The sequence below is a fragment of the Cyprinus carpio genome, chromosome B2 (genome assembly GCF_018340385.1).
Source record: "Cyprinus carpio isolate SPL01 chromosome B2, ASM1834038v1, whole genome shotgun sequence".
NCBI lineage: Eukaryota > Metazoa > Chordata > Actinopteri > Cypriniformes > Cyprinidae > Cyprinus > Cyprinus carpio.
In genome coordinates, this window is record NC_056598.1 from 18,969,359 (window position 1) to 18,981,678 (window position 12,320).

General features: G+C 34.9%; 1 protein-coding gene across 2 annotated transcripts in view; it reads right to left on the minus strand.

Moving 5' to 3' along the window:
• The window catches only part of b4galt2 (UDP-Gal:betaGlcNAc beta 1,4- galactosyltransferase, polypeptide 2), a 99,511-nt gene that overhangs the window by 48,982 nt on the left and 38,209 nt on the right, over positions 1–12,320 (minus strand). For both annotated transcript variants that reach the window (XM_042718532.1, XM_042718531.1), the window contains exon 3: positions 5,998–6,233. In XM_042718532.1, coding sequence (XP_042574466.1) covers positions 5,998–6,233 — 236 coding nt within the window. The remainder of the gene's footprint in view (positions 1–5,997; positions 6,234–12,320) is intronic.

Consider the following 12,320-nt stretch of genomic DNA (forward strand, 5'->3'; position numbering starts at 1 on the left):
GAGGTGGCTAGAGGCCCCCTATGTGCGCTGAAAGAGAGTTGGAGGATGTCTGAAGGTTGAGAAAGAAAGAACAGGCAGGCGTGAGTATTCATTGCATTCAAGAGGAACCATTTTGAGACTGAATAATGAGTCGTGCCCTATAGGAAATAAAGCTAAATGCATTCGTTTATATAAATTCAACATGAAGCTGCATTCAGGAGAGACTATTTATTCATCTATAAATGTATGAACTGCTGTTCAAATATTTGAGGTCAGTATTGATTTTTGTTTTTTAAAAGAAATTATCAAGTAGGCTTACAGTATTTACTTTATTCTTTCTTTTATACATTTTTAGAATTATAATTTTTGTTATTGTTATGATTATTGGACTTTATTATTATTTTTTTTTTTCTGGTTTTAATGCTTCATTAAACTGAAACTTCATCTTTGCTATCAGAGCAATAAATTACATTTTAAAACATATTAAAATAAAAATGTGTAATTTAACGTATATAAAATGTTATTTTAAATTGTAATAATATTTCACAATATTAATGTTTTTTACTGTATTTTTGATTTAATTGATGCAGCCTTGGTGAGCAGAAGAATGTTCAAATACAAAAAAAAAAAAACAATACCCCAAACTTTTGAATAGATAAGAATATTTATTAAAACTATATTTGAACAATCATTTTCTAAATGACAATTTACAGATTAATGTTTGATTAGGGTCACCAGATCCCACTCAGACACTTTTAAAAACTGCCCAAATAAAGGAAAACAGCCAACTGCATATAGTCAAATAACTCAAAAAATAGCATTGTTGCCCTTTAATACGGTAGCTGGCAGATATTCAAAAAGGCAAAATACCAATGGTTTAAGATATATAGGTTTCTATAATTGCACAAAATCACAAAGAGATTAAAAAAGGGAGTTGTAAGGATTATGCTAACAATGAGAGCATTGCTCCCAGCAGGTGATCTGAAGTACGGTGGTAATTGCCTTTAAATTTACTGTTGAATGCGGTGCTGCTGAAGAAGCACTGCTTTTAAGGCAATGAACTGGAGACAAAATTTTTCTCACAGAGTTTTCTGAGATCCTCAATAAAACATCCCTTATTAAAATAGTACAAATCTAAATATAAAAGATTTACAGATAATAAAATGGTACGAAACTTCTCCAAGTGACAGGTACACACCATTTGCATGGACATACAGCCTCTAATATTATTTGCATTTAGCATTGTATATTAGAGTTTTGCTGTTGTTATCCACCAGTTGAGAACCACTGGACTAGTCTAGTTTGTCAATGAACTAGTCAAACTCTCTATTAAACAGCTGGTTGGTGAATCCCAACAGTACCACAGAACGTCTTGCTTTCATGTATCTTCTAGGATGCTTAAGGTAAATAAAAACCTGATTAATTCACAAACAAACTACCTTAATCTTAAATCAATGTGTCAAACCTCTTAAGGTGGTCAGATGTGAGAAGAACTGAGATAAGAAATAGGATTGTCCCACCGCTACACCCTTCCAAACCCACCAATACAACACCCTTGGGACTTGGCAGCACTTATCCGGCAGCCCAAGGATCTGAGGAATTAGCACGCCTCCCCCCAGTCCCTGGTAAAACGGCCTCACTTAAAATTATTTAACACTCTAGTGAGCATGATGCATGAAGTACTCCCAACTGTCATCCTGTGGAAAGTGTGAGAGTGGAAGAGGAGGGAGGGTGAGACGAAAGAGTCCTTACTGACCTGCCTTAAATGCTTTTTATTTTTTCAGCACCTGTCACGTTGTATTGTGTTCACATTATACAGTGTGCTTTCTAGTGGGTGATATCAATGAGGAATGACTTGACATACTGTAGGCACCACGTGTGTATAAACCTTTAAGAGAGAACCTGGCTGCACTCAGTGTCTTTCCTTTGAATTAAGTGGATGAGATCCTGCGAGATTCAAACTATTTCAGTTTAACAGCAAGCAGCAGAGGTCATGGCAATGATGCATCGTCCTCATAAGATGCACTGATCTGTAACCTTTGCTGCTTAAACGAAGGAGTCAGCATTGCAGGCTTTCTGTAGTAATGCAAATCGTATGTGAACATATGAATGTTTAAAGGGGAAACCTATTGCCATAAAGGGCAATTTTAAAATAATGCTTTAATCTAATGAGACCATATTTTCTAATCTCTGACTCAAGTGCAAGAAAAAAGAAATAAAGGTTTCTATACACTTCCAGTTCCTTAATAATGTGGTAAAAATGAGGATTGTCATTAAAATGCAGTGCCTGAGGAATTTAATAAAAACAGATTTTCATAAAGTTGTGATTTTATACCATCTTTCATTAAAAAAAGTAACCATTATACTGTTCCAAAACTCTATGAGTTTCTTTCTTCTGTCAAAAACAAGATATTTTAAAGAACTGCTTTTGTCTGCACAATGAAAATCAGTAGGGTCCAGTGATGTTTTAACATTTAAAAAATACGATAAAATACAAAAGAAAACAAAACAATTCTTACGAGTTTAGAGTTACACAAAAGTGAGTGAATGAATTTAAATTTTTGGGAGAACAGTACAATTTGGTCAATTTTGGTATGCTTTTAAAAGAGAATAAAACTGTTTATAGAAAGATAAAGTAAAAAAAAAAAAAAAATAGCTGTTTTCAAAGTGACAAACAGGCCATAAAGTTTTTTTTTTTTTACTTGTTAAATGAATTAAAAAAAAAAATCCAGAAATGATTTTTCTATTTTGCCAACCAGCTGAATAAAAGACGCTAAAGAAAGATTGCCATGGATACAAGCACTTAAATTCAAGCAACAACAATTTGGCTGAGTCTGAATATGTCTGAGGCAGACTTTACTTAACTAAAATGTCTTGGATAATGTATTATAAAGTAACTGTTTGAAAAAGGCTTTCTTCAGCTGAAACAGAAGAAAATTGCACTCTGGCAATTTTAATGTATCATGTATTGTGTTATATTATAAACACAATGGATGATGATCAGTATTGACACAGCCCTCAAAATGAATTAAAGAGTATTTTTAAATTGCACTTCAAGTCAAAATGGAGAGAAACAAACTTTTGTTGCATAACACATGTAGTTTCAAAATTGAAAGGGTCTTTTTTGTGTCTCCTAATGGTTTGACGGGTACCCTGGATGTACAGAACCATCTACACCAACATACAGAAATGCCCTTGTTTAGCAAACAGCTTGTACTGAGCAATGAGCAAAACACTGGCCCTATAGATCATTTTGTTCAGATACACAGAGCTGAGTGAGGAAATTTCCTGTTACTGCTTGTGTAATGAAAACGCAGAGTGCTTAATGTCACTATTAAGAGTGTGTGTGCAGATGGTGTGCGTTCCTCACTTCTCAGCTCTGACAGCGCAAATAACTAGCTACACATTTTACATTTTTGATGAGACCCTCTCAACACACTTTGGCAGCACTGCTTGAGCAAACAAAACAGACGTGCAAACAACATCTTTCCATGAATGTCAGCATAAGTTTTTTAGGGTATCTCTGAAGGCCTGACTTAACAAGTGTTGAGTCAGAAGAAGAGATTTGTTTGATATGAGACAGGCTTCAAAGAATACAATGAGTTCAGGTTTTACAGAAAACATCAAAAGCAGATGCACACCTCAGTGTTATTATTGTTCACTGAAATTGTTAATAATTTTCAAAAGCTGAAATAATTAAAAATATAAAAAATAAATTAAAAAAAATTTTAATTAGTAATGAAAAACAAAAATTTGAAATATTATTATAAAGATCAAAGATAAATAAAAATACTTTTAAAAAACGCACTAGACTGCACAATTTAATTGGTAATTTAGCATACAGTATTTAATTTAATAAAAATATAATGCATTGTAGTTATACAAATACAAATTATCCCTTTTGCTGAATTGCAAAGGTTAAAGAGATTTTTTTTTAATGTATTAAATTGATCAAAAGTGACATTTCAAAAGTAGTACAGAGGAAATGCAAGTCTATCTCAGATATACTGACCAAATTAATAGCAAAATGGATTTCTGCGGATGGCAAGCAAGTGATACTCTTACTGTATATTCAGTTATATGTAAATGAAACATATTAACCATTTTTTAACTATTCAACAGCACTCAACATCATTTACATATTTTGACATTCTCATCTGGGGGCTTTTTTCAAATATTTTGCAATTATTGATTTATGATGTTTATTGAGTTTAATTTACTAACTAATCAGCATATCCTGTAATTAATTTGATTGTAATTTGTAATCGACTAACAGCGCTAGCTAAAATCATTCGCTCTGCAGTAATCTATAAAGCTGAGTCTGAGGAAGCTCCATTTGCTTTGCATTTTAAATGAACTGCAACTGTCACATGGATAGCAAAGACTGCAGTTAAAAAAAAAGAGTAGTTTTATTGTCTCTGTTCAGTGGTTTTAAATCTCGAAGATAAAAAGTTGCATATTTAACCTGCATTTAGTGATGTAATGCCTCTAAGAAAAGGAAGGTAACCTTAGCTCAGAGTTCAGCCGATGTTCCATCCATTACAGACACTTTGCCCTGGTTTGTTACTGCACAGATAGATCTCTCTGTACACTGCTCGACAGCTCACATCATTACTCTGCAAACTTTGAAGATGGATAGCTGCAAACTTTTGATCGCTCTCATTAACCCAAACAACCGGCCTAGGCAGACAACAATGTGGCAAGCATGCTAATGATTTGTCATGGCCTTGAACATCTCCACCGCCCCTCCAGGGTCACTCCACAGACAGAACAACAGACTGATGAAAGAGAGGGAGGCGGAAGAGCAGCAAAGCTTCCAGCTGTTTACACAAATGCTTCGATTGCTTGGTCCAAATCAGAGTTCAATCCTAACCACCACCCCCAACCCCCACAGGTTGCTTTTCTTGTAGTATTTTGCCAGATGTTGAAAGAAATATCAACAGCCATGTCTGTATTATTGGAAAAAGCCTCCAAATGTATATATAAGCAAAAAAAATCATATAACCAAATAAGCACCCAACAACAAAACAAATATCTTATAGTAAATCTGTTGATGATAACAAGCCATCAACAATAGTCAATCAATATATTAACGAATAAGCTGTTTCTACACAAAATCAGTTTATTTTGCATGCCAAAGCATCTCCTCCATTGACTTCCATTTAAACACAACACCCTCTAGGCTCCTTATTTCCAGTCACTATGGTAGAGGTTTTGATATTTAGCTCTGAACTGTAATATGTTGTCATCAATGTAAGTACCACAGTGAATAGACCTACTAAAGGCAGCAGTTTTCCACTGAACTCAGGAGCAGAAGGTGAACCTCATGGTTTGGAATGAAGAATTCTTTGTGTTTTTTTTTGATGTGAAAACAGCTTTCACAGTAACCAACCAAACAAACTCTGATATCCCAGCTGGAAAATCCAGATTAAGATGCTTATTCGGGAATATGTGGTAAATATATGGTTTCTAGTTGGTCTTTAGCTGTTCCAAGCTGTCCATGTTGGACCAGGTTTAAAGCAGGGTTTCCAAACCTGATGGTTGTCAATCAGTTTGGACCAATTAATGCCTACCTCAGATTTCCTAATAATCATCTTAGGCCAGCTATAAACCATATATCCTGTTTGAAAAATACAGATTCCCTATCAGGGATCATATGGACTGTTAAAGGGATAATTCACTCAAAAATGAAAATTCTGTCATTAATTACTCACCCTCCTGTCATTCCAAACCCGTAAGTTATAAAATATCTTAATTTGTGATGAAATCTGAAAGTTTTTAGATGCTGCATAAACAGAATCACAACTAACATGTTCAAGGCCCAGAAATGTAGTAATGACATCATTAAAATAGTCCATGTGACATCATTGCTTCAACATTAATTTTAACGGTCTTGTGGGTTTGGAACACCATGAGGGTCAATAATTAATGACAGAAATTTCATTTTTGGCTGAACTATCCCCTTTAAAAGCTGTAGTGTGAAAAGTGTCCTACACTAACACACATAGAGACACAAACCTGGTTGATGATAAAGATCCCATAGTCGATCTTCTGTCTGCGCAGGACTGGGTGCAGGTAGTGAAGCCAATATTTAAGGTGGTTGTCTCGGTGTCTGAACGGGACGATGATGGCCACCTTTTGTTTTGGCCGGCAGTCCGGAGGAGTGTATTTCCCCCCTTCTGTCACATTAGGGTTCTCTCTCTGCACCCGCTCGAGGGTTATCTGGGAGCTGAATTCGATGAGGAGACGTCCCACTGCAGAGCAGAAAAGAGGGGCAGTGAGACTTTATGAGAAGTTTCAACAGCATTACTTCAAGCAGAATGAATTTGTGAATGGTTATTACAGTTGGATAATTACAATAACAATACAATCATCACTTTGTCTGTCCAGCAGAGGGAGCGCAAAAGGTGTCTTTGAGTGTCTATACTTCTTCATTAATCCTCAGATCTTAAGTTGAGACAACCAATCAATAAAGCAGACTAAGGCTTGATTACATGTTCACACAAAGACTTTGAACGAGTCTTAGCAGTAAAAGATTTCGCGACTACACCTAGCCACAATCTAATCCCTATTTGCTTGTGAACTGACGTAGTTTTGGCCGCAGGGACTTCTCCAACACTCATTAGCGAAGGAGTCTGTGCTGCTACTGAATATGTATGGAGGGCCATTTTTAGGTAACAGCATGATGTTTTCTCAGCTGTTCATAAAGATTCAGTCTGTCTAGAAATATCTAACGCATAGCAAATCAGCTATGTTACTAAATCAAATATGGTAATGAAGGAAAATGTTAGATAAACAATTCTAGATTAGACAAAACTTTTAAGGGCGATTGCATTTCTTTTATCAAGCAAGCTTTTTCATTATCTGTAAATCAGCAAACATTCTTAAACTGGGGTCTGTAAAGGATTTCATGTGGTCTGCGAGTTAATTGGCTAATAGCTGAGGGTAGAAAATAAAGCTAAATTGACCAAATAATTAAACTTGTCAAGAAACATTGAATTAGTTTTAACACTGAACTGAATCAGATGAAATCAACTCAAGGCAATTACATAATAAACTGGGTTAAAATTTATTTGTGATGAAGTGTTTCTGTTGTGTCACTAAAGTTGTATGAGACTTGTGAATACGAAGATTGGTTGAGTTGGTTCATTTAAGTTCATTAGCAAAAGGCAGCAGTCTAATTTCAATAAAATAATAAAACAGCAATCTAGCAAAATTCAGGAATGGTGAAAGTGAGGCTATTTCCTTGAGGTGCACAAAAAGCTAGTCACATATTGGTTAAAACACCAAAATTATTTAATAAAAAAGTTTTAGTCGATACTGGATATGTATTGGGACATATTAGATTTTTAAATGTTCTTCCTATGTCTATACAAAAACTACCATCTAACACTCACTTAAAGGTAATCTAAAAAAAAAAAAACTAATAATTTAAGAAAACTGTTATATGTAACCTTTGCGAATCCCAAAATTGGATTTCCATTTTAAAATAGTATATTACAATGTTGTGATGCCTATTCTGCTGAAGCATTTAAAAAGCCTTTCTTTTACAATTTATTTAAATAAAATAGTACCATGTACTGTTTATCAATCATGAAAATACAGGAAACAGCACTTATCACCTTTTCTGCATATGCAATATTTTATATATTAGTGTCCCTACAATTAAAAAAAAAGAGAAATTTGTAAATTTCAAAGAGTATCGTCACCCTACAACATTTGAGAACCACAGCTTTAAAGTATACTACCATTCAAAAGTTTTATAAAAAATTTATACTTTTATTCAGAAATGATGCATTAACTTTATCCAAACCACTGTATATTGTTTTTTCAGCACAAAGATTTCTATTTCAAATAGATAAGCTATAATAAGCTAGATTAATTACAGAAAACAGTTAATTTAATTTGTAATATTTTATGATATTAATTAGGGCTGACAAATGATTAATCACGATTAATCACATCCAAAATAAAAGTTTTGTTTACATAATATATGTATGTGTACAGGGTATATTTATAATGTATATATAAATACACACACATAAATTATATATTTAGAAAATATTTACATGTATATACATTTATATATTTATATTCTTATATTTTATATTATATATAAATATATTTAATATATAAACATAACATATTCTTCTTAAATATATACATGCATGTGTGTGTATTTATATATACATAATAAATATACACAGTATACACACATATATTATGTAAACAAAACTTTTATTTTGGATGTGATTAATCGTGATTAATCATTTGACAGCCCTAATATTAATATTTTCACTGTATTTTGATCAAATAGCTAAATGCAACCATATGAGACTTCTTTCTCTTTTTCTGTCTCTTACCGACCTCCAACTTCTGAATGGTAGTACAGTATATAATAATATCATGAATTTCATATACAAGTATACAGTGTAACTCTAAAGTATAGGTAGGTCATGGACAGCGGTTATAAAAGATCACATATCAAGCACCACTATGAAATCTGACCCCTCGACACCTGGAAGTGATGGAACTTATAGTAATTGAGCTGACCTTGGCAGCAGCAGCAGCTATTCAGGTACCATCACATCAATTTAGATGTGAAGAACAGCAGCTTTGTGTAAACATCTCACAGCCTGCTACTCTATTTTGGGAGGCAGAGGACAGGTCCGGTTAAAAATACATTTATAGTTGATTATATGCAAGGCCTATTGCTGCACCTGCGCTCGTTTCCCTATCAGCCACATCATTAAACTAAGCAGCAGCAGGTCAGCAGGGTACAGCATGGCTGTTTGCGGATGTAATTGAGACATCCGGAGATAAAGGTACTTGCCCTTAGAGAACCTTCTGAATGCAAGATCAGTGTGTTTATTTCTAGCATTCATTCAATCAGATATGTTGACCGTGACAATTTCATGGTCAGATGTTTTTAATGGCATTACGCTTCTGTGGTGTTCTGCTATCATCATCCTGAGCTCACTCGGATTGTTTCCATAAATACGCTGTAATTGACCGCTCCTCATGGACACAGAGAGATAGAACGGAAGAAAAAAAGGCTTGCTGTGTCCACTTTTTATGACATGCAGCCACCAACCTAATTACAAGCTCCTGTCGTCGCCATGTGCCGATCCCCTCTATCTCTCTAAAGGCCTCTTTGAAGTGATGTCTACAAAGGCTCATTGGATCCAGCTACTTTTAATTAGCAGTGGTATATGAGTAAGGCAAGCAGTCAAGTGGCATGCGTGGAAGGGAATGGAGAGAAAATGGTCTAGAGCAATGAATACCTTGCAATCTGAACACCTGCTCTCATACAGAGTGTACCATCCACTCTGATCGCAAATGACTGAGGCCATTGATAAGACTGGAGGAAGTAAACAATTGCCTCCGTTTCTTCTGCTGCCTCGTCATAACATTCTTGTTGCAGCATAGTCTCAGCTTCAGTCAATTTCCAAGAGTCAGGGTGAAGAGATTTTTACAAGGATCAAAAGATATGGCTTTATTGTTAGTCTTTAAATGTTAGTTATTTTATTATTATTATTGTGAATGTGAAAGTATCTGAATTTACTTGGAATGTATACCTTAGGAAAAAGGATATTTATATTTATAATTAGGACTTTATTAATTATAAGGCTCAACTGAAAACAAAAATAATTATATTACTATATTATTAGATTTAATATTATTAATTACTACAATTTTCACTATTGCTGATTTCAAATATATGATTGGAATACTATCTTCACACACAGGTCTTTGGTTTTTCCCAATTCCCAAAACTATTGAAAACAGCATTACCAAGATGGCCACCAAGGCCTGCCTTAAAGGGACACTGACTAAGTGCATCCAACACGGCATTATATAATATCAGCCAGGCCACCATGAGGGATAAACCCAATGAAACTGTAATATACTGTACTGTAGGTGCCTCAAAGCACAAAGGGTTTATTACCTGGATCTCTTGGCCACACACACTCGCTTATTGGCTTTCTCTCTCTAATTCTCTTTATTTCCATCACACTTTCTCCTGACCCCTGCAGAGCTCTAGCATGGCTCTCAGGCCAACTGCCAACAGAGTTATGCAACATCACCACAAATAATACTGTAGGCAGCTGGAGAATGGGAGAAAGGGAGAGAGAGGGAAAAAAGAAAGGAGAGTAACATACAGTATTGAACTGTTGAGAGAAAGGGAGTAAGAGAAACAAATCCTGTCAAAAGCACTACTTCACCAGCACACAAATGTCACCCACTGAGTCATAGTTGGAGGGAAGGTCAGGCTTTTTCCTGTTCAGACAGGAGATTTGTAGAATCTGTAAAATCTACTTAACTTAAACTGGGTTCAAGCACAATCCAATTATTTCTCTCTACTTTGACACTTGCTGTGATGCTCAAATCCAAACAGTGAGAACATCCTCCACCCGCCTGTAAACTTTAGCACAGGGCTTTTAGCCAGACACTAAAAACTCTGATCTTTGCAGTGAGGGTGCTTTGCCTTTTTATGTCAAATTATGATATTCCTTTTTTATAATATTTATTTTTAAATACAATAAAAGTTGGTGGTGTCCAGTGTTGTTTTGGACCCCATTGACTTTCATTGTAAAGACAAAAGTTGCAATTTTCTTGAAAATACTTTATTTTGTGTTATGCAGAAAAATAAATGTCACACAGGTTTGGAACAACATGAGAGTAAATATTTTTTTCGGTAAACTACACCTTTAAATTCATAAAGTGAAACATAAATGGACTGAAACTAACAACTGATAACACAGACAAAGTAACATTGTTTTTGACATGTGCAGTACCATCCTAATACTAGCAATCAAATTCCAACCACAATTCTGCATCCTGTTTGCTCTACCTTAATTCAGATTTAATACAAATTACAGAATTCATCTGGAATTTAAAAGGCATTCTTAATGAAATTCTCAAAGGTACAGAACCCTAGAATTTAACATGGTATAATGTAGTCATTTAAATGTCAAAATATATCAAAGTATCAGAGTTTTCCATCTGATATCATCACTGGACCATGGTGCGTTTTTGTGGGGGCCATTTAGTCAAGAGAGGATGAAAAGTGAGATTAGTCACAGCAAATGTTTTTAAGACACCCTGGGTGTTTTGTGGGGTTTGCGGCTTAGATGTTAGATCTAAGGTGATAGAGTGTTGGCCGCCCAGTGAACTACACAGCAGAGCCACGTGGCTGTAAGTGATCACTGAAGCAGAAGAGAGAGAGAGGGAGAGAGAGGGAGAGGAAGAGGAAGAGGAAAAAATGAACAGATGGAGGAGTCACTGAGCTTAACACTGCACGCTGAGAGCCATGAGAAGTAAAGCAGTAGAGGGATTGAAGGTGGGAAGGAAAGACAGAGAGAGAGTGGGAGGACAGAACTGGAGGCGAACAGTCGGAGAGACAAAAAAAGAGAGAAAGACACAGAGAAATGGGCTGAGGGAACATGACTAAGGGGGAGTGGGCAGGAGGAGACAACTATAATGAATGTCTCCAAAATTTGAGATGGCACTTGGGCTAGAAGACGTATTGAATAATTTGCAATTTATCAACAGTGATGATTTTTTTAAATTATTATTCTCCTTTTTGCAACTTACAATGAATGAATTAACTTGGATTAAACATGTTATGAAACATCAGAAACAGTACGATCGTTTTATTTTTATTTTTACCTCTCACTTTTATTGAATCTTTTTTATTTTTTATATTTCTTATGAAACGTTCTATGATTACTATTTTTTATATTTGTCTGTAAATCACTCTGAATTACCACTGTGTATAAAATTTGCTATACAAGCATACTTGCCTTTTATTCAGCAAATTGATCAAAAGTGACAGGAAATACATTTATGAATGGTATAAACATTGAATATACTGTAAACATAAAAAGCCATGTTTACTGAGCACCAAATCAGCATATAAGAATGATTTCTAAAAAGATGATACACTGGCTTTAAAGACTTCAGCTTTGCCATCATAAGAATAAATGACATTTTTAAATATAGTAAAATAGAATGAGTTATTAAATTGTAATAAAACTTCACAATATTACGTTTTTACTTATATTTGACAAAATAAAGGCAGCCTTGTGTATTTTACAAATTTTTCCTTTATTTTATGCCCCCCAATAGACATTTTAATGACAGTGGTGGACTGAAAACTGAAAAACAAAACACCCTGTTGATATTAGGGTATATAGACAGATATATATGCTGCTGTCTGATTGACTGACTGACTGACTGACTGACTGACTGACTGACAGATGGATGGACGGATGGCACAGACGTTTCCAGAACAGACTCCTTCAGGCTTGAGAGAGGAAACACCAGACTACCTGTAG